General features: G+C 35.4%; 1 protein-coding gene and 1 pseudogene across 1 annotated transcript in view; one reads left to right on the top strand and one right to left on the bottom strand.

Moving 5' to 3' along the window:
• The window catches only part of LOC124089444 (solute carrier family 5 member 4-like), a 50,599-nt gene extending 24,409 nt beyond the window's left edge, over positions 1-26,190 (top strand). Inside the window, exons 7-15 of the mRNA XM_046439484.2 lie at positions 4,718-4,798; positions 8,434-8,654; positions 14,187-14,322; positions 15,872-15,979; positions 16,949-17,099; positions 20,329-20,497; positions 20,726-20,941; positions 23,477-23,576; positions 25,948-26,190. Of these exons, the coding sequence (XP_046295440.1) occupies positions 4,718-4,798; positions 8,434-8,654; positions 14,187-14,322; positions 15,872-15,979; positions 16,949-17,099; positions 20,329-20,497; positions 20,726-20,941; positions 23,477-23,576; positions 25,948-26,162 (1,397 nt within the window). The 3' untranslated portion in view covers positions 26,163-26,190. The remainder of the gene's footprint in view (positions 1-4,717; positions 4,799-8,433; positions 8,655-14,186; positions 14,323-15,871; positions 15,980-16,948; positions 17,100-20,328; positions 20,498-20,725; positions 20,942-23,476; positions 23,577-25,947) is intronic.
• Positions 3,438-3,994, bottom strand: LOC124089445 (cell division control protein 42 homolog; annotated as a pseudogene).
• Positions 26,191-26,431: the final 241 nt, after the last annotated feature.

Here is a 26,431-nt window from a genome sequence, read left to right as displayed (position 1 = left end):
CAATCCTTGCACCCTACCCTTGCCAAAAAAAAGACATTTTTTATATTTTCTGTCATATGTGGAAGCTAGAGAGAAAAAAGGGCAAAAAGAGAATTTTCATGGAAATAGAAAGAAGACCACATTTTAGTTAGCTTTGTATCAGGTGACTAAATACTCAACAAGAACAACTTAGAGGAAGAAAAGTTTATTTTGGCTCATGGTTTCAGGGGTCTCAGTATAGACAGCCAACTCCATTGCTCTGTGCCCACGGTGAGGCAGAACAACAGTAGGGAAGGGTGTGGTAGAGGAAAGCTGCTCACCTCATGGCAAAGGAGAGAGTTAAGGTGCCACAAGAGAGATATACCTTTCCAGGGCATTCCCCCAGTGACCCATCTCCTCTAGCCACATCCTATCTGCTTAAAGTTACCACTCAGTCTATTCAAACTAGGAAGGACTTGATTAGGTTTCAGATTTCACAAACCAATCATTTTCACCTGTGAATATTTCCACAGAACAACAGGAGCTTTTTGGGGATGCTTCCTACCAAGACCATAACATTCTGCCCCTGCCCCCCAAAAGTTCATGTCTATCTCACCATGCAAAATGCATTTAGTCCATCTCCAAAAATTACATAGTCTTAATAGTTCCAGCATATCCCAAAGACCAAGTCCAAATCTCTGAGATTCAAATCAAACTCTTGCCTGTGAGCTCCTATAAAAACCAAAAGCAAGCTACATATCCAATATATAGTTGCACAGAGTGAACATTCCCATTCCAAAGGGAGATATAGAAGCATAATAAAAAGAGATGGGGCCAAAGCAAGACTAAAACCCAGCTAGGAAAACTAATCCTATCACTCCACATACATCAGGTCCCATAACTCCATGTATAGCATCTAGGACGTATGGTTGCAAGATGTTTTCTCCAAAGGGCATAGGCAGCCCTTCCCCTTTCACTTTGATGGTGAAACAAGTGCACAAAACCTCTCTTTTAGTCTAGTTTCTTCTTGAGCTAACAGTTTTTCTCAGCAGACTGTCCATATAACTTGCATCTCTTAATTCCTGGGGTCTCCGTTCCAGCTTTGGCCTCACTTTCACAGATTATTGCGTCACCCTCTCAAGGGCAGCCTGCAGGAACTCTGACTCTGCTATATTTTGCCTGGTCTCCCAGGTCTGTCTTTGAATTTTCAGTGGAATCCTCCATGACCCCTTAACTGTAGCAATCTGCATTCCTGCAGAACAGCACCATGTGGATGATGCTTATTTCCTCTGCCAGCTCATGTGATACTGCAGCCTCCTAGAACCATGGCTGAAGTACCTCTGAGTGACTGCATGGCTCAGCATGGTGCAAAAATATCCTAGGCCACTCTGTGCAATCAGGCTACCCACATGATCTCTTTTTGAAGGAATTTTCCCTGTACCCTCAAGTCTGCTGTGGTGTGGTCTTGAAATTTCTGAAATGCCTCAAAGCATTTTCCATTGTTTCTGCAAAGTAATTAGCATCACTTTAGGGGCTACAGTCTCTTCAACATGCACACCTTCCTTGGCCCCAATTTTACAAGTACTTTTCTGGTTAAACTTCAAGGGTTTTTGGCTAGTTTTTAAATCTTTTAGCTACTTTCTGCTCCTGATTCCCCCAGTAAACAGGGATAAAGCTGCCAACAACATCTGTGCCACCGACTCATTACTATAGTACCTTGTAATGTCCTCTGCTACCTTAATTAGTGCATTGTTTTTATATTCAGCCTCACAAAAGTGAGGACATGAGCAAAATGTGAACAAGGTCTTTGCTGGAAGGTAACATGAGTGGCCTCTAGTCTAATTCCCATTAGAGTTCTCATTTCCCTCTGAAACTTCATGGGCTCAGTCTGCATTCATATCAGCAGAATATTCTTCTGAGCTCCCACGAATCACTCATTAAGCTCTGCTCATAACATTCTAAGGCTTTTCTAGCCTGCATTTCCAAACTTGTCCAAATTCATCCTTAAAATGATTCCCAAAATCTTCTGAACCACATGGTCAGGTTAGTCACAGAAATGACCATACTTTTCGGTACCAATTTCTCTTTTAGGCGGCTTTGCTTCACTGTAATCAACATACCCAACAAGAACAACTTAGGCCGAGCATGGTGTGGGAGGTTTGGGAGGCTGAGACAGGAGAATCGCTAGTTCAAAGCCAGCCTCAGCAACTGCGAGGCACTAAGCAACTCAGTGACACCTGTCTCTAAATAAAATACAAAATAGGGCTGGGGATATGGCTTGGTGGTTGAGTACCTCTGAGTTCAATCCCGGGTACAGAAAAAAAAAAAGAACATTTTAGAGGAGGAAAAGTTAATTTTGGCTCATAAAATAAAAAAATCTCAGTCTATAGGTGGTTGACTGCATTGCTCTTGGCAAGGTAAGGCAGAATATCTTGCAGGAAGGGTATGACAGAGAGAAGCTACTCTCTTCATGTCAATAAGGAAACAGAGGGGTAAGGACCACAAGGAAGATGCACACTTTCAGGGCATTCCTCCAGTGACCCACTGGACTACATTTACTTCCCAGTCCATTCAAACTAGGAAGAACTGATTAGATTATAGCATTCACAATCTAATCATTTCACTTTTGAATACTCCTACAGAAATGAAGCTTTTGGGGGACACCTCATATCAAAAGCATAATGGACCAGAAAGAATAGGAATCAGAAAGGGAAAATGATAGGGAAAAAAGGGAGAATAGACACTAAGCAATGAAATTGGCCAAATTATTTATAAACAAACCACAATGAGTTCTACAATTTTGCACAATTATATTTCATTAGGAAAACCCTCCCACAGTTTTAGAGCCATTTTGAGGGGTTTTTTTTGTTTGTTTAATACATTTGAAAAGAATGCATATTCAAAAAATTGAGACATGAGAAAACCTTAGTTTTTACACTAATGAATCTACAAGATTTAGGATTTGGGGAAGGTGGAAAAAATTACCTAAACATTTTTAAAAACTGAAAATTGCAACCTAAATAAGATGAAAAAAAAATCCCAATTAACCTTATTAAAGAGTGTCCACAAGACTCTCTCCATGATTTTCATTAAACAAGAATAAGAACAAAAAGCCACTAAAATGTTTTAGGTTGCTGTACAGGTTCAATTCAGGGAATGACTTCAACAAATTAATCTGTTACATAGTCATCACAGCATGCCTTGCTTTAAAATAACAACAGAAAAAACATTTTTTTAAAGTAACAAAACAAAAATTAGTGCTAATCATTTTTATGACAATGCATATTTACTCAGAATTAACTAGTATTGGGAGAGAAAGCAGGGGCCATACCTATGGGCCTTGTCTCACATGAGTGCATGTGCATAGATGCAGGGCATTTGTCATCATGGCAGAAATAAATTTTAATTTTTAGTTTGATTTAAATATTACTTAGTATGATGACAACACCATCTTTGCAGAAAGGGGTCTGGAGAGGTGGTCATAACAGCACATACTTGCAGCTCCTCTTTGGTTTTAGAGGCTTCAGGGCAGCCAATATTGCTACATCAAACACATTCTTTAGGTCTTTCTAAAGTGCAGAACACTCCACATCCTTCAGATCATGGGACAGCTTTTCAGTAGTCTCTGGAGTGATACACTTCTGTTTGTTTTTTTGCAAGTTTCTCAATAGTAGAGGATTAATCTCTGAGATAAATTTGGGTCCCAACAAGAAGACAGGAGTCATTGGACGATGGTGAGTTATTTTAGGCACACACTTTTTCCCCCCACATTTTGAATGAAGATGGAGAGACCACTGAAAAACAGAAATACATCTGTTTGTGGATAACTCAGCAGTTATAATCTCTCATAATCCTCTTGCCCTGAAGTATCAAAATGTTCCAGAGTCCATGACTGCAAACCAATAATAACTGCGACTGCACAGATATCAAAAACAGTTGGTACATATTCCAATGGAAATTGGTTTGTTGTGTAGGATATAAGGAGGAATGTTTTGCCAACAGCACCATTGCCCACTACACACTTAATTGTCTGCATTGTGGAAATAGATTTGTATCCACTTTAAATATTTCCGATTTGATGTTGATCTCAGCTTCACTGCTGCGTGTTGGCCCTTTTTATAGATTGAGTGTATGTTCAGATTATATAAGAGATAAGGGCCTTACTCTCCTGTTTTCCAGAGAATCATTGGTCCCTCCTGACATTCTATTTTTATAATTATGTCACAATGAAGTCTATTGTCATGTATAACACTAAAGGGACCAAAAACCCTTATTCTAAAAAAAAAATGGGTTTTGTTGTTGTTGTTTAATATTGATGCAAAATACAAGTCAATGAGTGTTTCAGGTATTCAACTAACAGAACAATGATATGTCATAAAACAAGAGCAAAAACAGTTTAGATAGATTTTTTTGAGAGCACATATATTTTGTCAAATGAGAGGCATTCAGAATTGTTCAGGGAAACTTTTGAGATAATAAAAATTTTTCCCTACTTAAAATTTAAACATCCACATGAAGATGGAACTTCATTCTGATTCATAGAAACTTTAAATCAGGACAAGGGAGCTAGGATATAAGTGGAAGATTCTCACACTAAGGAGATAATGATGTCAAGACAAGCTTGTGGCTCAGCCAAGAGCTTTGGATATGTTTTCTGTGAGTCATTTCCATGGTTTGAATAGTTGAGAACCCAGCAGTAAAGGCAAGTAGATGAGTAAACATGGACAAAATGACCTGGGCCTCTTCTTTCTCTTCACAGGGGGCTTGGCCTCAGTGATTTACACAGACACCCTCCAGGCTATCATCATGTTGGTTGGATCTTTTATTCTCATGGGGTTTGGTAAGTGATCACAGCATTCACAGCCTTAGACTCTGTAGATTTGGTATAGGACTTATTTCTGTTGGTCTGATCTTTACTACTGCCTCCCAGTTCTATTGGGTTACATTTCCCCATCATTTATGTTATTCCCACCATGGAAATAGATGCCTGAATTCATTCTTGCTGCCCTATTTCAGCATGAGGAAATGGAGACAAGAACTTTATTTCCTTTATAAAATTATTGCCTAACTTATATTATTTAACCTTAATTTCTTTGTGGGCAGAATGGACAAAATCCATACTATTAGATTTCCAGAATTTGACAAATACTGGTGCATTTCATTCAAAGCATATAAACCTTTGATTTACATAAAATTTTCATAAAATGAAAGATTAAGTAGTAGGAAAAATTTACCAAACTGAATCTAATCCTCATTACAGATATTTTAGAATAAATCTATTAAAATGCACTACCTACTATATTATTGGAAGATGTAAACCAAGGTTGGAGTTTTCCTTGATTACTTTCACTTTATTCTCTAAAATAGTGAAAACTAATGATATTCATGAATCTAATTTAAGCTTGATTATTTTGGGTTTTTATTATATTTATTTATCTCTGCACATAGTAAAATAATAAGAATTCTTATTCTTTTACTCCCGTTCTTGAAGCCACCATGTTCCAACTGGTCAAGCTGCACTACATGCTGAAAAATGCCAATATGCATGTACTTCGTCACAGAGCCTGAAAATACATGATTCAAAACTGATTGTACTGTTCATACCTAGCTATGCAAGGACAGTGTAATATTTTGTTAAGAGATCAAAGAAAGTACCTGTAGATGGCATGAGAGACTTCAGGTTTCTTGAAAAATGCTTACAGGGAAGGTCCAAGGGCAATAGGTAAAACCATAGCACCTCCATCCCTCCTGGTATTTTGCTTCCATCCCTTCTTACACTTACTCTGGAAAATAGCATCTTCATCCCTCATAATGTCTTGTCCAGTGACATACAGCTAGATAAGTAGCACTTTGCCTCTTCACATTGTCCTCAATTTCGCACCAGTTTCTACAGGGAGAAGGTTTTTAATAAGTTAGGCTACATAAGCTTTGACATCACTAGCTTAGCTTGCTTTGTCCAACTGTATGAGCAGCATCTCAAGGAACTTGGTGTGCATGGAAGAAAGCAGTTTTCTACAGATAATGCTAACTTGTCATTATTCCCAGTCCACATGAGAGAAAATCAGTCCTTTGAGGTAATATTTATCTGGATATTCTGGCCCAAACTCACTCTTTAACTTGACGAGGTTGTTGGGAACAGAGAGGGATTCTTGAACGACATAGTATTTTACTATCTCCTTTTTCTCCAAGGATGACACACTGATATAAATGCAAAGAAAATAAAGTCTGCAATAATACTTGACGATTTGAATATTATATATTTGAGATTATTTACATTAAAGTTAAATAAAATAAAAATTTAGTTCCTCATTTTGTCAAGCCATATTCCTAGTGCTAGGTATTTGGAAAATGCCTACCAGATGGAACAGCACAGATGTAGAACAGTTTCACCAAGGTGTAACGTTTCTTTTGTACAGTAATGCTACAAGAGGCAACTGCTAGTACCACTTCCTTGTTCAGTGTCTAATTAGTTAGCCAGAAACTTCTGTACTGTTTTGAACATAGTTCTGTGCTTTGTGGCTCCAGTGGTGCACTCCCTGTTATCAGGAGCTCTAAATCTTACTTCTCCTTTTACAATAAGAAGCCTATCTTATCTCTCAGCTTAATTCATGTATTTTAATTTTATTTCAACTGATACATAAAAACAACATCATATATATTAATGGAGTACAACATGTGAGGCTTCAATACATTTATACATTATGTAATGTCTAAAAATGTTAAACAAATCTATATCCTCAAAATTTTTTTCTTTTTATGGAAATATTAAAAATAATTTATATTAGCTTTTGAAATATACAATAGATGATTGTTTCCTACAGCGACCCTACTGTGTACACCAGATCTTCTTACTCCTACTTAATTGTAACAGTACCCATTGATCATCCTTTCCTCATCACCCCACGCCTTACTTTCCCTAGCCTCTGGTAACCAGCATTCTCCTCTAGATTTCTGTTTGATTAAACATTGTGCATCCCACATATGCATAAGATCATGTGGAATATATCTTTCAGTGCCTCATTTATTTCATTTAATGTAATGATCTCCAGATTCATCCATGTTGCTACAAAGGACATGCTGTTATTCCTTTTTTGTATAAATGGGATAAATAGTATTCCATGACATTTAAAAAAAAACCTATTTGTTAGTTGATGGACACTTGGATTGTTTCCATTTCTTAGCTATAGTTAATAGTGCTGTAATAAACATGGGGTGCAGATATCTCTTCAACATTCTGACATCATTTCCTCTACATGTATATACAGTAGTGGCACTGGTGGATCATATGGTAGTTCAATTTTTAAGTTTTTGAGAAACCTCCTTGCCATTTTCCACAATGAACCCAGTGCCTGTGAGTCAAGTGCTATACCACTGAGCTACAGTCCTAACCCTTCATATTTCTTTCTTTCTGTTTCTTTTCTTTTTTCTTTTGGTACCAGGGATTGAATTCAGGGGCACTCCACCACTGAGCCACATCCCCAGCCCTGTTTTGTTTTTATTTAGAGACAGGGTCTCACTGAGTTGCTAAGTGCCCCACCATTGTTGAGGTTGGCTTTGAACTCAACATCATCCTGTCAGCCTCCCAAGTCGCTGGGATTACAGGCATGTGCCTCTGAGCCTGACTCATATTTCTTTTTAACAATTTCTTTGTATTGCCTGTGTCTTACACTAGGCTGCCTTAAAATTTCATTTTGTACAATAGCATGATGTTTGTCACATAGTAAATGTTCAACTAATTAGTGAACCATTAATGCCAACCACAATTCTACAATTATATAATACTTGGGTATATTTTGCATCATTTAACTTGTAGAAGTGGCCCTAGAGGTCGAGATTCATCTTTCTAAGATTAACTATAATTCTTGTTTATACTTAACTAGGCTTTCCAGCCTCCAGTGGGCTTAGTCTGGCCATTCTTCCTCATCACATCTAACCTGCTACCTCCAATTTCTGCTCATATCTCCAACTTTTTTTATTGCAACATAAACAGAATAAAATATTGCATCAGAAAATCAGATTGCACATAAGGTCAGAATAGCCAGATTTTGAGTGAGTAAGAGAGGCATTTATTTCTGTTCCTTTCAGAAGAGTTGGAGTTTCTGATGGCTAATTCCATTAGGCTGAATCTCTTAGCTTATTATCTTGTTTGATTCTGCTCTGGGTGGTGGTGAGACATCAGTATCTGTCTTTGAGCTAACAGTTTTATTTTTTATCACAAGTCTAGATGCAAAATTAAAACTTTAAAGAGAACTAGGAGAAAAAAGAGAATTATTTGTTTTATGTATTATGTGAAAACCAGTCTTCAGCCATGGTGGAGGCCAGTGGAGAAACTAGAAAGACATGATGGCGGGAAGCCCCTGAGGATTTTACCAAGCTGCAGGGAGGTGCTCTAGTACCTCCACTATAAAGGAGCAATCATAATCATCAGGTGTCTTGAAATTTCATACAATTTTATTTTATCTGATGCCTTTTCAGCATTTGCTGAAGTTGGAGGCTACGACAGCTTTACAGAGAAGTACATGAATGCCATCCCGTCTGTGATCGAGGGGGATAACCTGACAATCAGCCCCCAGTGCTACACTCCCCAGGCAGATGCATTTCACATTTTCCGAGATGCTATCACTGGGGATATTCCATGGCCAGGACTAATGTTTGGAATGAATATCTTAGCTGTGTGGTTCTGGTGCACAGATCAGGTGAGCATGTGTGTATATATTGTTGTTTTCTATGTTGTAAAAAAGCATCTAGTTTCTAGTTTTACCTACACATATATCTTTTAAAGTATCAAACACTTTTAAAGTATCAAATGCCATAAGGCTTTTCATAAAAATATATACCTGATTCTCTTCTCTATATCTTGTTTCTTTCTCCTCAGAGGAAAAGAATTTTAGCTCTTTCAATTAAGGATTTTTTTTGTGTTTATTCCTATTCTTAATCATTATATTCAGTGTGTGATCTGTGATCTGTCAGCATAGACATTGCCTTGGAGCTCACACCTTGCTGAGATCCAGTTAGTCAAATTTTTCTCAGTAACTTGATCCCACATTATTCAAATGATTCTTATATTGCTCCCTCTAGGTTTTCCAGTTTTAATATTTTTCTGTTGGCTTCCCATGATGAGAGATGAGGGTTTAACTTTCTATTCTCAATTCCTTGTGTCATATTTCTTGTTTTCCTATCCTCCCAGTATGTCTATATCATAAGTTTGGACAGATCAGTATGCAATGCCTCTATTTTTCTGATTATATGAGAGTAATTCATAACTCCAGTCAGATGTGGTATATTTTGATTTTTTACACTGTTTTAATTTTTCTTGGAAATTATTACTCATTAAATACCAAAATCTCTGTGAATTGCTGAAATCTTCTCTTTATACCTCCAAATGGAGGAGTGAAATCAGTAATATGTCAGAATATTACTCCTGACTATTCCCCTCCCAGAAACACAGAGTAAACATCTACAGAAAGTTCCCTTCTTTTGAAAATAAATTCAGAATCCCACCTGCCCTGCCAAAACATTACTATATAACAGATGACTGAGAAAATACATACATCAAAACAGAGAAAAAATTCCAACTAACCCCACTGTGAACAGAGTCTTAGTCAATTCCCAGCATCTTCCCAAGGGGTGGAAAGGGCTTACACCACATATATGGTGCTGAACTTTAAAGTCACTACTAGAGGGCTTAGCTTTAGAGTCATCCTGCCTGAAGAATAGCAAGCACAGTGTATTGCACCATGACTTTCAATCACAAAGAAAGAAGAATGTTTTGAACCATGTGAGTTCTTCTAGCTGCTGTAGCCCTAGGGATCAGCCCAGATTCCATCTTTCCCTGGGAATGAGTTGACTGTGTGTTTTCCCAATAGCTCCCTATGGTTCTGGCCTTTACCAAGCTAGTATCTGAAAATCTATCCTATGTATCAATAGAGAATGAACCATTTCTAGCCTAAACAAGAATAAAAACACTCTCTACTTTCTTCCCCAGTTTGCCTCAGTGACAATTCCAGTCCTAGAGTCTCTCATGGGAAAAGGGTTGGAAATCTTTACCAGCAAGAATGGAGGGGTTATACCTATCTTCTCCTCTGACTTTATCTTAAGACAAACTTCTGAAAATTCTCATTAAAGGGAGGCTAGGGGACCATTCTGAGATTGCACCTTCTTTCCAGGATTTGTTCAGTGATAACTTCAAACCAGATGGTTCCCCCTTCAAGGAGATCATGAAACATTCTAGCTTAAGTAAGAGAGAGTGAGCACTCTTTGCCACTTCTTCCCTACAGCAGTAAATCCAGATGTTCAGATTCTTCCTCAAAGTAGTTTCTAGGCACATTGAGAAGAGTAACCTTTACAATATTTGCCCACAGAAATAGCTCCAAATTCACTAGACTCAAAGTTGGTGGAGACCTGCACTCCTGAGTTTCTTTCACTACAGTGAATAAAAACAAGACTTTTAAGCTCATGAATAGGCTGAAGGCATAGCTAAGTGGCAGACCACTTGATTAGTATACACAAAACCTTGGGTTCAATTCTTATGATAAAGATAAAATAAACTTGCAAACGTTAAACAATTACCTTCTCAAGTTTGAAGGCTGATCAAGAATACAGGCATCTGCCGCACATATTTTCCTTGGTGTAGGGAAGAATGAGTGGGAGACGAACTCTGGCCCTCAACTTTTCTTTAAGGAAAGAAGGAAATCGGTCAAACATCTAACATCCCAGTCTCTTGAGCTGTGCCCCCAAAGACTGAATTCTATCTTACCTTCTTTAAGGCAATAGCAAGACTTGACACTCTGTAATTTCTTGTGAGTCACTAAGAATAAAGACAGCAGGTAGAATAAGCACAAAGAGTTACATGAAATCGTTTGCCAGGATGATTGCAGAGAAATAGTTCCTTTACAAGAATAGTCTACCAAGATCTGGAGAGGTGGTTTCTTTATCTAATTCACAAAATTAGATAGAGAGCCAAGGAAGATAAAGAAACTACAAAATATATTCCAAACAAAAGACTAAGATTAATCTCAAGGAACTAAATCTAATGCAATGGAGATATGCAATTTACCTGACAGAATTTGAAAGAACAGTTTTAAAGCTCACTCAGGTAAGAAGAGCAATACATAAACAGAGAACTTAACAGAGAGAGAAATATATAAGAGCACTAAACTAAATAGATATAACTGGAAGATATTAAGTTAACTAAAATAAGCCAGACACTTAAAAACAAGTATTGTATGTTTTCTCTCATATATGGAAATTTTAAAAAGCCAACCTTGATGTAAACTAGTGATTATTAGAAATTGGGAAGGTTGAGACAGGTGGATAAAGAGAGGTTGGATTTTATCATCAAACACTGAAATATCACACTGAACTCCACTAATATGTAGAGTTAAAACATGTTAATTCAAATCAAAATAAAGAATTTTTAATTACCAAACAGAAATCACCAAGCCAAAGAATAATACAAAAACAGAACTGAAAAAAATACAAAAATTACATTACATATAACTATAAAAACATTTTTAAAAAGTAGACACCCTGCACGAGTTTGCCATAGGTATATCTAATAGAATTCTATAATGACAATAAAATTATAGAAGTTAATGCCAAAATATCAGAGATTCAATGGCAAACTAGAGTTAGCAAAAGGCAGAATAATGGACTTGAAGATAGCTCATTGGAAATTATTAAATGAAAAGGAAAGAAAAAAAGATTAAAAAAAGTTAAAGAGAGGAGAAGGGGAGAAGGTCAGAAGGGCAGAAGGGGAGAAGAGCAGAAGGGGAGAAGCGAGAAAGAGATAGAAACAAATGCAAAGAAATAATGGCAGAGCTGAAGCAAGAGTTCAAAGTTCATAGCCAGACTCAGCAAAAGCGGGGTGCTAAGCAACTCAGTGAGATTCTGTCTCTAAACAAAATACAAAATAGGACTAGGAATGGCTCAGTGGTTGAGTGCTCTGAGTTCAATCCCTGGTATCCCCACCAAAAAAAAAAAAAAAAAAGAAATAATGGCAGAAAATTTCCCAAGTTTGAGGAAGAAATTTAAAGGCCAGGAGAAATGGATAAATTCCTATATACATGCAACCATGAAGCAATAGAAAATCTAAACAGAACAATAATGAGTAATGAGATGAATCAGTAATAAAAAGTCTAAAGTTCAAGGCCTGATTCTTCACTGCCAAACTCTTAACAAATGTTCAAAGAACATTCTTCTCAAATTATTCCAAAAAGTTTAGAAGGAGGAAATTCTTCAAAACTCATTCCATGAAGTCAGATTTACCCGGATATCAAAATTATATGAGAAAATAACAAAAAGTAAACTAATGAACATAGTTGGAAAAACGCTCAACAAACTAGCTAACTGAGTTCTATGGTGCATTAACGAGTTTATTCACTATAATCATGTAGAATTCATCCCATAGATTCAAGGAAGGTTCAATGTATGCAAATTGATAAATGTGAAACATCAGATTAACAGAATCAAGGACCAAAAAACTCATAAATATTTCAATAGATTCAGAAAAGTCATTTGATAAATTTAGCACATTTTTTTTGTGTTAAAAGCTCTCAACAAATTAGGTGTAGAAGAAATGTACCTCAACATAATAAAGGTCGTAGGTTAAAGGTTACAAACCCACGTTAAAGGTTACAAACCCACAGTTTACATTTTATAGAGCAGGATAAAGGTGAAAGTTTTTCCTCTAAAATATTGAACAAGACAAGTATGCCCACTTTCACCACTTCTATCCAACATACTTCTGGAAGTCCTATCCAGAGCAATTAGGCAAGAGAAAAAGATAAAGAATACCCAGATTAGAAAATTAGAAAGGAGTAAATAAAATTGTCTCTGTTGCGGGTGACTATATTTGCATATTGAGATATATTCTGATATATATATGTCTAATATCACATTAAAGGCCACAATAAAAACTATTAGAACTATATATAATAATTAAGTAAACTTGAAGGATACAAAATCAACATACAAAAATCAGTTGTACTTCTATAAGCTACCAGTAAATTTTCTGAAAAAGAATTAAAGAAAATATCCCATTTATAGTAGATAAAAAATTAAAATACCTAGGAATAAACTACCCATGGAAGTGAAAATTTCTATAATTGAAACTCTAAAATACTGATTAAATAAACAGAGGACACAAATAAATAAAAATATCCCATGTTCATGAGTTGGAAGAATTATATAGTTAAAATGTCTGTACTACCCAAGTAATAAACTGATTTTCTCAAAATATCTGTCAAATAATGCAAAATTTCTTTATGAATTTTAGAACCTTCTTTATTATATTTATTTCATTTCTGACTCCTTGACTTACGCTTTGCAAGCAGCCTCACATTTGTTTAGATCTGATACCTGATCCTGCTTATCTGCTCACAGGGTTTCTGTCCTCACTTATTATTTGTCAACTGTTTGTTTCTAGACCTGTCTAAAAAATGCCATATTCTTACCCATCATTAAATGATACCAGTGTTAACACTAATAAATTGATTATCTTAAGGACATCCCTATTTTGATGGTCTTTAAAAATATTGAGAAGTCTTGACATTATAGGTATAAACACTCCTTTGCTAGAAAATTCTCAGTTAAAAGACTGCACAAATTAAGTAGAAATTACAAAACCACATGCATTATTTTCCCCAGTGCTATCATATTTGATTTGTAACTAGATGAGATTCTCAGAATATTTTGAAGAAATCTGAAAATTAATGTTTCAGTGCTCAGTTCTGATGATTGTCTGACTATAGTGTTTCTATGGCAAATGTCTATTTCCCAAGGGTGCCATTACATAATTAAAGTAGGGAGCTGCTGATAATGCCTACAATATTAAAGACGCAATTTACACAACTTGTGGTAGCATCAATATAACTTCTTTGCAACTAATAAAGCACATTATGATTGTTGATCTGCAATCTTGGAGCTTTAAAAATACTTTAATTGTAGTTTAATGTGTATTGATTTCTATGTAACAAAGTTATTACTATGCATCATAGTAATTATTCAGAATGCCCTGCATTTTATGACTGAGAAACCTCAGACTCACAGGGATCACATATGTGCAAAATGAGTAGTAATTCAAATCTTGGCCTTATTCTAATGCCCATTATTTTCCACTAACCATGATGTAATTTCTTATTGCAACATTAAACCCTGAACAAAGACACTAACCTCCTTGGAAATCATTACCTCATTATTTTACTAATATGTTGTATTTTTCCTGGCAGATTATGGTACAACGCTGCCTGTGTGGCAAGAACATGTCTCACGTGAAGGCTGCCTGCATCATGTGTGGCTATTTGAAGATTCTGCCCATATTCTTCATGGTGATGCCAGGAATGATCAGTCGTATCCTATATACAGGCAAGCCATGAATCCATATATCCTCTTTTTATTATGAATCCTAAGAAATATTTTAAAGTTTTAGTATAAACCCATGACCAATGCCCCCGTCCCCCGCCCCCCAAAAAACCCAATTCTGGATGGAAGTAAAAGAAGAATTCAAGATTTGTGAAGGGGATGAAAAACAGGAAAATTTGGCTATTTGACACTGTTTTTTATTGTTTTTAATGATGCTTGCCTGTCTCTTAGTATATATTTGAGACAGTGAGTACTATTTTCATGAGTGGCTTGAATTTAAGGAAATCTAGAGAATATGACAGAAGAGCACTGAAGGTTGAGGTAGAATTGGGCAAAGATGACTTGAGTGATCTGTAGTCATGGAGTTTAATCACATCTCTGACTGAAAAGGTCTTGAGATAAATTCGTACTTCTTGTTCTCTGAGATAACTGTAGAATTGAATCAGCTTTTGCTATCAGAATCAGATTTTTTTTGGAGGGACCATTCATTTCTGATTCAGGTGAGGATAGTTATTAATATTGATAATATCCCTAAAAAATCAGCATTTTTTTCTTTACTGTGAAAAGTAAAGAAAATATAGCTGATCTTTTTCTGGCTAACTGGGGTTTCATTTTTTATTAGGAGCAATCTGTTAGCTAACACTAAATCCACTCTGTATTTTTTCAAATAAACATTAGTTTATTTCACTGAAATCTCAAAATGACCATCAAGTGGTAAACATCACTTCTTATTGTGAAATTCTTACTATTTATAACAGTAAAAAATGTATCAATAATCACCTAGCAGAATATAGCCAAATAATTATTGTTTACCTCATTTATGGAAAATTCTACACTAGGGGAAAAGATTATCTTAAAAATGTGGAAATTGTTGAGGTTATTATGTTATTGTAGAAAGAATGCTGCAAAATATTATCTCAAAGATGATCCCCAAGTGAAAGATATTGGTTTCTCTGTGGAAAAGTATTAGAAAAGAACAAAATGAAAAGAAGATGCTGTGCTAGTGTTATTATTCTGGGTGGATATGCAACACTTTTTCATATCTGTTGTCCTAATATTGCTTAAGCAAAATTTCATCACCTGCCACAGAAGTGATACTTCATACCTCATGGGATAGTCACCCAATTAACCATCACAGTGACATCTTCCTAGATGTAGGCAAATGACACTGAGAAAAATGTGACTGGACACTGGGCCTAGCTTCCTGGGTGTTTTCATATTTCTGGAGCATCATTCTCCTGGGAGAACTGGTTCTCTTGCCATTTTCTGGAAGATGGGATCAGCTCTTTCTGTTTGCATTAATGATCTGGCCACATTATCTCCCAAAGTAGAGCCCTGCCCCATGGCCAGTGCAAGGGAGTTTTGGAGATGAGATACTTGGATGCTGTGTTCTGGGCAAAAAAGGACAGGATCCATTGTATGAAGTTCAAAGCAGAATCTCCAATTTTGAGGAAAATATATTTCCTCCCATTAATGGTCTTATACATTATCTCTATGTTCAATGTTTGTGGGTTTTACCTGCTCACTGCACTAACTCCACACATCTCTGCAGATATAGTTGCCTGTGTTGTACCTTCTGAATGTGTGAAGCACTGTGGTGTTGAAGTTGGCTGCACTAACTATGCCTACCCAATGATGGTGCTGGAACTGATGCCTGCTGGTAAGTGAATGTCCTTGCTTACACAGCTTCAGATGTCTGTTCTATCCATCAGGAAGGGTTGTAGAATAAGCCTTAGTATTCTTACTTCCATTAATTCAATTCTATTCAGATATTTCATGAGCCCCTTCCACATGCTGCCAACCATATGATGAGCCTGGAGATAAAAAGTGAACCAGATGCAGGTTCTGTTAGAACCCTTGCTCTTTCAGGATCAAGACCATCTTCTACTCTGTCTTAGCAGATTTAGGTCCATTACTAAGGGGCAGAAGGAACTGAAGTGAGAAGTTGGACCTTTCATTATGTTTCAAAACCCTCAACTTTTCCCACCAAAGGGCTTTTCAGCAGTGTTATCTACTGGGCCTCTACTTCTCTGGTTCTCAAACTCTTCAGGAAATCAAGACCTTCTTTTCCAAAGAAAGATGATACTGGATTCTTCACTCTTTTCCAAAATTAGTTTTCAGCTTATAAATATGCTTATAATTAGTACTAAAATTATGTACTGGATTATTATTAAAATGTTAGCCAATCCCAAAAAACCAAGTGCCAAATGTTTTCTCTGATATGAGGAGGCTGATACATAGTGGGATAGGGAGAGGGAGCATGGGAGTAATAGACGAACTCTAGATAGGGCAGAGGGGTTGGAAGGGAAGGGAGGGGGCATGGGGTTAGAAATGATGGTGGAATGTAATGGTCATTATTATCCAAAGTACATGTATGAAGACACGGATTGGTGTGAATATAGTTTGTATACAACCAGAGATATGAAAAATTGTGCTCTATATGTGTAATAAGAATTGTAATGCATTCTGATGTTATATATAAATAAGTAAAAAGAAACTACAACTACAGTAGTTAATCAATGTTCCAGGTGACATTTTAATCTTTATATGGCTTTCTGTTTTTAGCAAGAACCTTGTAGACCATGACATCCAATTGCTAAATGATGTTTGCACTTTCTCTTGGCCTTAGGACTGAGAGGTCTGATGCTGTCCGTCATGTTGGCCTCTCTCATGAGTTCCTTGACATCCATCTTCAATAGTGCCAGCACCCTCTTCTCCATTGACATCTATACCAATATTCGAAAGCAGGCATCAGAGAAAGAGCTCCTGATAGTTGGACGGTAAGGGAATCTGGTTTGTATTTAGAATTTCTCTGGGGAAAGGCAGATGTGGAAGTGAACTACAACTCTTAGCCTTTGACTTCAATGAAAGTAATCAAACAGTTCTAAAGTGAAGAAAGTAGAGGACATTTAATTCAACTTTGCTCTTTCTAAACATAAAAATTGAGGCCAGACTTTAAAATCAAATAGTTGTTTTTTCAGACTTTCAAGCATATTTGTCTCTTATTTCTTCTTCTCCTAACCACCCCCTCATCCACATCTTCAAAAAACCCTAGAAACTTTTCTCTAGAAGTTTCCATGTATGGCACAGAATTAATAGGGTAAGTTATCCACTCAATAGCTACATTGATTAATGACTGGGTCATGTTAGAAGGGACAGACTCAGCAAAGTGACTAAATACAAAAGGCTGTTTGGATACTTTTGTCAACCCAGGGGGCCCGAAGCAGTTTGAGGGCCTTGCACACAGTGAGGTGGAAGGAAATAAGGAGAAATACTAGATAGTATAGTTTCCTTTTCCCACTTCACAATTTGTAAGTGGATTCTATATGGTCATAGCATTTTATAAAATGTTTTTAAAATTCAAATCAAGAAATGGAAATTACCAGCACCCAAATTTCCTGTTGGGCCCCATCTTTCCAAAAATAATCACTGTAACCTCCAATGCTGTAGTTTAGTCTTTTCTAGTTTTGCACTATTATCAATAGAATAGCCCAATAGATATCCTGGCTGTTTGTGACATTTAGCCATGCTGTTATTTGTAGCTGTAGTTTATTCAGTCATTTGCTATATGATATTCCATTATTGTAATATATTTGAATTTATTTTTCATGGACTTCTGGATTGAGGATTTTGTCAACATCTCTTGGTACTCATGGACATATAATTCTTTATGGTAGATTGCTATATGTTTACATATCTTTCACTCTTGGCCTTTTAAAATTTATTAGTTATGATTAACAAGAATGCAGGAAAAGATCTTGAAATAAAAAATAATTATGACACTTGTAAAAATAATCAAATTGACAGGCACAATAATTCTAAATGTGGTTTTAGTCAGCTTTTTCACTGCTATGACCAAAAAACCTGACAAGACTGATTAGAAGAAGAAAAGTGTATTTTGTGACTCACAGTTTCAGAGGTCTCCATAGAAGACCTGTTCCATTCCTTGGGGTTTTAGGTGAGGTAGAACATCATGGTGGAAGAGGACAGCAGCTCAGGACATTACCAGGAAGTAGGGCAGAGGGGGTGGGGGCGATCCAGGGAGAGAGTACTCTGCTCAACAAAGACAAAATATATACCCCAAATACACACCCGCCAGGGACCCACCTCCTCCAGTCACACCCTACCTGCCTACAGTTATTACCCAGTTAATCCCCATCAGGGGATTAATTCACGGATTGGATTAAGGCTCTCAAAACCCAAGCATTTCATCTCTAAACCTTCTTGCATTGTCTCACATATGAGCTTTTGGGGGATACATATCCCCCCCCCAAAGTGATAACATTTCTCCTTCTATCCTTTCAATTTTTTTTTGGTAATGTATTTGTGTGTATTTTATATAGTGAAAATATGTCATTATGTACTTGTGGCTTAACGCTTGAAGTTTACATTGAAGCTTTTCAATTAAGTGGAAGGGGAACTGTTCTCTTAACCTAGAATCTCTCCCTTCTCCCTAGCTCATTCACTGCATAGAGCAACCTGGGGACTCATATATCAGTGGCTTCAGAGTAGGGACACTCAGCACAGTCCAGAAGTTCAGTGCCTGTGAAAACCAATCTTGGGAGGGTACTGACAAATTTTCTGTGAAGTTGGTGTGAAAAGAAACTGATCATCTATTTAAAAGATTGTGCTTTGTTGTTAACAGTAACAGCTTTAGGAAATTTAACACTTGGAAGAAAAACCTGAAGACCTCACTTTGTCCATATCTTGACTCTGTACAAATACAGTAAAACAAAAGGAACAGTCAGACCTTGATGTTCTCATGGGTGAGCATGTGTGAAACTGGAATTCAGGAGTCCTAGGATGCAGTAGGCTCATTAATAGGTATAAAAATATTGAGCACAACACTTCTTTAAGTTTAATGATATCTTACCTAGTTTTTAAAAATTTTATTGGTTCTTTTTAGTTATATACAACATTATAATTCATTTTGACAATTATAAAATCATGGAATAATATAAATACTAATGAGTTTTGATTTTTCTCCCAGAACACAAATATGAAAAAAACCCACACCACTACTTAAAAATTCCTGCTTCGTGGGACTTAGGTCTTTATGGAGAAAACACAATAAATGTTGCTCCATTAGGTAACAAGACATGTTAGGAAGAAAATTAAGACAGAATTAATGGTGTTTAGGTTAACAACAAAGAGTGAGATTTGCACAAGATGATAAGAAACAAGCTTAGGAAGGTGCCAGAGGTGATGTCTGCAGGGGTATTGAAGTCATAAGGAAACTGGATTTCACTTTTCATGTGATAGAAAGGAATTAAAGCTAAGAGCAGGAGAGGTACATGACTTTCTAATAATAATAATAAAGTTATTGGGTGTAGTTTATTGACCATACTGTGTGTTATGCGTAATGTTGACTTCCTGTAGTTTATTTCATTTTATTAGGTCATTATAGTTATGCATAACAATGTGGTTCATTTTGACACATTCATGATGCATATAACATAATTTGCTCCATTTTAATCCCCAGTATTTCCCCTTTCTCTTCCCTCCTTCCTCACCCTGATCCCCTTCCTTTATTGGTCTTCCTTCTATTTATTTATTGTTTTTTAATTGGTACATTATAATTACTGATATATAAAAGTGGAATTTCTAACTGATATATACATTGCATGAAGGAATTATTAGTCAATTGCTGACATTTGAACTGTCTTATGAATGGATGCTTAGTCTCATAGATAACATATCATGATGAGTTATAAAGAAGCAATTTATTGACATTTTACTAATCACAAGTGTTAAGCATGGCATGGATTCATGTCGAGTCTAGAACATAAATTTTGTTAGAAAAATTAATGGAAGGCCAAAAGAATGAATTAAAGAACTTAAAGTGAGAGGCTGGGGTTGTGGCTCAGTGGCACAGGGTTTGATTCTCAGCACCACATTAATAAAAAGGTCCACTGACAATTAAAAAATATTAAAAAGGAGAACTAAAGTGAAATGGAGGTGCTTATGATACTTTTGCTTAATATTCAAAACATTTTTTTCTCCTACCAGGATATTTGTCATCATATTACTTGTCATCAGCATTGCATGGGTTCCATTAGTACAAGTATCTCAAAAAGGACAGCTGTTCCATTACCTATCATCAATTTCCAGCTACCTTGGGCCTCCAATTGCAGCTGTCTTCCTGCTTGCCATCTTTTGTAAAAGAGTCAATGAACAAGTAAGCAAAAACTGGGAAAAATTTTCCTGCCAGAGTGAGAATTATTGTTTCTTTGGCTGAGATAGCAAAGTACATTGCAACTTTCATAAAACTGCTTTCATAAACTTGTGCTCATGATTAGCCCTTTGTTTGTCATTAGTTGAGAAAGTAGGCTGAATGATAATCATGATTTACTTGATTGATTCATCATCTTTTCTAAACATTGATTTATTGTTATTTCCTTTGCAGGGAGCATTCTGGGGTCTAATAATTGGGCTTGTGATAGGCCTTATTCGTATGATCGCAGAGTTTGCCTATGGAACAGGGACCTGCTTGGTTGCCAGTGACTGTCCCAAGATCATCTGTGGAGTGCACTATATGTACTTTTCCATCATTCTCTTCTGCTTATCCCTACTGGCCATCCTGGGGATTTCCTTCCTAACGAAACCCATTCCTGATGTACATGTGAGTATTGTGTAATGGCAATTTTCTCATTGTAAAATAAGAGTTCTTTGCCTTCTTAAGTGACAACTGGTACACAAGTCTCAGGTCGATGAAATCATTGCACCACATAAAGTAGAAAAAAAGAGAGTATTGTCATCCTGTCATTCAACTAAACAACAATTTTCTGCCTTAGTATGTAAAAAGCACCAGTGATTAAGAATTAAGAGATTAGGAAATGGGCTAGAGAATCCCTAAACTGCAGAATGCTATTGGTAGGTAAATCTACACCATTGTTAAAATATACCAGGGAGAAACACTTAGTGTTGCTTAAGAGTCAGGGATCTGTTGCCTAAGAGACTGTGACACCTAACAGCAGAACTGTCATCTGAGAGGGGCCAGTTTGGGGGCAAGTTGAACCTCATATGTATAAACAAACACTGACAACAGAGATGAAAAAGAAAAAGCACATGGTAGCAGGGGGCAAGAAAAGGAAAAATAGAATGGCATTCATCTTTTGCCTTTCAAATAGATGAAAGTACCTAATATGAATATTGTACAATGTTGATGGGATGTGAAAGAATGCCCGCAGTCCAGAATTGCTGAGGATATGCATTTTAAAATTTTCAATTGGGCAACATTTGTCAATTTTTAGATTTCTAACCTTATGAGTTAAGAATTTCATTTTTAGTAGCTTATGTAGAAAAATGTATAAAGGTAGGAAGATATTTGTAAAAGGATTTTCTCTGCAAATGTTTTATAATAGAAAAAGTGAAGACAATCTGAATTTCCACCACTAAAGGAATCGATACAAGATGAGGGAGCTTTGTTATTTGCTTTTAAAAATGTTTGTAAGGGGCTGTGGTTGTAACTCAGTGGTAGAACATTTGCCAGGCACATGTGAGGCACTGGGTTTGGTCTTCAGCACCACATTAAAAAAAAAATAAAATAAAGGTATTGTGTCCATCTACAACTAAAATATATTAAAAAAAGTGCTGGACTCAGGAACTTAATAAAATGAACAGGGATTTAAAAAAAATGTCTGTATTATGGCTAAATGGGAAAAACATATACAGAGTATTATACTACTGTCTAATATCATAGTTGTAATAAAACACACATAGGAATAAATGTCTTCATCTATGCATAGAAAAAATCTTGACATGCTCACATCTGAAGTTTTTAGCAATTATCTCTGGAAGGGGGGCACCATAGGGACACAGAAAATATTAATCACTTAAAAATATGAATAATTTAAATACTAATGTTGATTGAATTTATTTCTAACATGTATATTTTTATTTTGCATCATCAATTAATCAACATTAATCTCAAATAATATATATTTTATATTTCCTTGAGAAGTGACCAGTAGATGCTATGTGGATGGGTAAACTTAAGCACAGAGTAGGTGAAATTAGTTTACCAAAGAAATATCACCAGAATTCATCACCAATATTTACACTGCATATTGGGCATTAAATGTTTTCATAGACAGCCATGAAATGTGTTGTTATGTACCTAACCTCTTAGAGCAGTAGTGAGATATTCCAGTTTTGGAGGAGAAATCTAGAATAAAATTGATGCAACTAAGAAGAATTCAAGGAGTCCAAGGAAAAGAGCTTTACAAAGAAAGTGGATTTAATCTAATAAAAGAAATGCTATGAATAAGAGCTTGTAAAGCTGTGATGAGAAATCATTGTGATAAGGTGAAAGCATATATATCTATGTCAATAATAGGTAAGAAACAACCAACAATAAAAAATTAAAAAAAAATAATAGGTAAGAAAGCCAATTACAAAAATTTTGTAAATTGGTACAAGAAAGTTGTGAATTATATTAAATGATGCATTATTTTGAGACTATGACTTTAAATTTAAAAACCTATTGATAATTGGAACAATTTCCTTAGCATGACACAAGGTTGGTGTTTATTTGTATCTAATCACGTAACTTGGATCTGTGACCAATAAAAAATGATAGCACATATGTTATTTATTTTCAATTTCTTAATCAACATAACAGAATAAGTATAGGTATCTTACTTATATTACAGAAATAAATTAAATTCTACAAAACAGTTTAGAGTACTGGTATAGTTGATAGAAGTTTGCAGGTGAGTTACCAAAGGCTAACAAGGATATTAATTGCAATTAGAACTTAAGAACAACACATAGATGCTATCTAAATCTAATGGATCAGAAATATAATGTCAGAAAATATTTTTAAAATTATAAACTATGATATAGCTATTAGAAGTTGGATGATAGGACAATGAATGAACAAGGGGCATGGTATATGTTAGCTAAATCTTTTATTTTTTTGGAATCACAAATTCAGAAGTGGGAGCTCTAAGAATATTTTTTGGAGTTTTGAAAATCTGCTAGAATAATTATAAGTAAAAGTGTTTTAGTGAGTGAACTTGGCAGGAGGCCTTTTTTATTTTATGACATACACTCTTGTTAAGTTTGATTTTTTAAACCATACACTAAATAAGGGTACAAATGGATTATTGGGAACATTTTTCCATCACTAACTTACTTGGGTATCTCTGGTCAGTTGTATCGCCTGTGCTGGGCTCTTCGGAACAGTACAGAGGAACGAATTGATTTAGATGCAGAAGAAATAAGGCATGAAGAATCTGACACTGAGGAGGAAGGTAATGTCTGGCTTACACTTGGTTTTTATGTAGGAACTCTGTGTGCATGGCTTGGTTTAGGGTGAGATTTTTTTTTAAATGCCATGAAATTCAACTTCTGAAAAAGCTATTCAATTTGTGGCAAACTGAAACTTTACAATTTCATCTTTTCAGCAAACAATACAACTAGTTGTTACATATGTAATCTATTCATTCATCTGCCTGTCCATCTATCTGTCCATCCATAATAATGAGTGGCAGTGCTAAAATGATAATTTCAAACTTTTCTTGTTTCTAGTTACATATTGTTTTCAACAAATTCATTTTGATTGATTTTGCTTAAGTATCTAAACCTACCTGCTCCCCAACCTTACCTCTCACTGTTTTCTTCAACCCAAGTAGGCAGGTTACTTCACTTTCCCCACATGCATCATGTCCCCCTAGAGGATATTTCTACCTCCTGTACAAAAGAAAAAAATACCTCTTGTACAAAAGAAAAAAATACCTCCCGTACAAAAGAAAAAAATATTCCTAAAATCTAAGTTCTAATTGTACTTCCTTTAGGAATATGAAGGAAGAATCCTTCACTATGGCTTTGATTACCTCATGCTTTTTAAAACTACTGACAAGGTTTATCATGTCAAGATATAGTGTCTTGAACTGTACACTAATTCTTTAGTTTTGATTTAGTTTCTTTCAATTTAAGAAAGGACCAATGTCTTCTATTTCTTTCAGCTGTTTATATCAGTACTCCTGTGATAAGACTGACCTGTAATTTTCCTGTATTGTATTTGGTTTTAGTGTTAGGATCAGTGTTCTCAGAATAAATAAAAAGTAGCATTTTTTAATTTTATGAAAATATTTTAATAAAATTGGAGTGATATCCGCATTGAAATTTTAATATTCTGCCAGAAATAAAATTAGGGGTTTCTGTGTGTATGTGTGTGTGTGTGTGTGTGTGTGTGTGAGAGAGAGAGAGAGAGAGAGAGAGAGAGAGAGAGAGAGAGAGAGAAAGAGATGAACAGAGACAAATGGAGAAAAAGAGAGAAGTTTCTGAACTACTTATTAACTTTATATAATGGCTATAGAATTTTCATTTCTTCATTAATCTATTCTGGAAAGTTACATACTTTTAAGATTGTGTCTGTTTAGTACACATCTTAAATATATTGGTATAAAGTTCTTCTATATATTGTTGTTTTCATTTCTTCTGCCTCTGTACTTATATTACCTTTTAAATCCTAATATAATTTCTGTGATTTTTTTCATGATAAATCCTACTAAAGACTAGCCTATTTTACTTTAATCAAAGAACGAATTTTATATATATTTCTATTCTTCTTCTTTCATATTTCATTACATTCTGACCTCATTTGTGTATTTTTCCATCTATATTATTTGAGTTTACTCTGTTAACTATACTTGCTGACTTCAATTGAGTATTATTTCATTAATTTTTAGGCTATCTTATTTTCTAATGTAAAAACATTGGAAGATGTATACATTTCCCTCAAAGATACTTTTGTTGCATCAAATGGATTTATTTTGTGTACTTTTCATTATCACTTATTTCTAAGTATAGGAATTATAGTCTTAATTTCATTATGATTTTTAAATTTTCCAATGCTGCAAAATAGCTTTGTAAATAAGTATTTTTGTAAATTTGCCAATATATTGTTGGGATAGGTTTTAAGAGATTTGTGAGGTCAAAAAGCCAGTGTAATTTTGCTTTATTCTCCAATTTCTACTTCTTTGGACTTAAACAATATTTTTCCTGCATGATTTAAAAATATCACAAATAAATTATAAGGAAGCTTTCCCCTCACAATGAAATAGTAAGAAGGAAAAGTTGTCCTGGACCATGTGCACAGAGGGAGAAGGTAGACTTATTTATGCAGTTGTGTGATACTAATTCATTGGTATTTTACATAAGACAATTCCTGTTTCTAGACTTAACATGTAACTTTAAAATTTTGCCTTTGATAGATGGGAAGTGGCATTTCAGCAAGTTTTCATTTAAATTTCTCTTTTTTGAGTGAGCTTAAGAGCCATTTTTATTTTTATTTTTGAACTGTTTCTTCATCTCTTTAGAATGTTTACATGAGGAAGTTGATGGACTTTTCCGATTTTTAGAAACTCATTTTATACTATGGATATTCGTACCTTTCTAAAACAACATGCCAATGCTTTCCCCAATGTTCTTACTTTGTTTATTGGGCTTTTACCATGCAGATTTTTTGTTTTCACATAACCAAATTTAGCTACTTTCTCTATGATTTCTTCCAACATTTATATGTTGTTATGATTTTTTATGGTCATATGTAGAACATTGACGAGGATTTCTGTTTTCCATGTTTTGTGATGATTTCTTCATCTTTTTTTGTTGTTTCAGATCATCCTGAACAATCTCGTGGATGTCTCAGGAAGACATATGACTTATTCTGTGGTTTGCAGAAGGCAGGGCCCAAACTGACCAAAGAGGAGGAAGAAGCCTTAAAGAGGAAATTGACAGACACATCAGAGAAGCCCTTGTGGAGGACTGTACTGAACATTAATGCCATCCTCCTGCTAGCTGCAGCGGTCTTTATCCATGGTTATTTTGCCTGACCTCTTGCTGAGCCACTAGAATATTGGCTAGGCAAAGAATAATTTTATTGATTTTCACTTCTAAGTTTGTTGTGTTGCAAAATGGAAAGCAGTTGGAAATTTATCTAATTAGATAATTATAGACGAGATTTTTTTTGCTTTTATTATTCCTTTGTGATGATTAGGTCTAAATTCTTTTTTCCAGTCAGAATTTGATATATATGAAATACACATACTTATCTTCAAATGATTAACACAGTCAAGTTAATTACTGCACCAGTCGAGAGTCA

The sequence above is a fragment of the Marmota monax genome, unplaced genomic scaffold (genome assembly GCF_021218885.2).
Source record: "Marmota monax isolate L192 unplaced genomic scaffold, Marmota_monax_Labrador192_F-V1.1 WCK01_AAM20220418_F8-fsc00253, whole genome shotgun sequence".
NCBI lineage: Eukaryota > Metazoa > Chordata > Mammalia > Rodentia > Sciuridae > Marmota > Marmota monax.
This window is presented reverse-complemented; position numbering and strand designations above follow the sequence as displayed.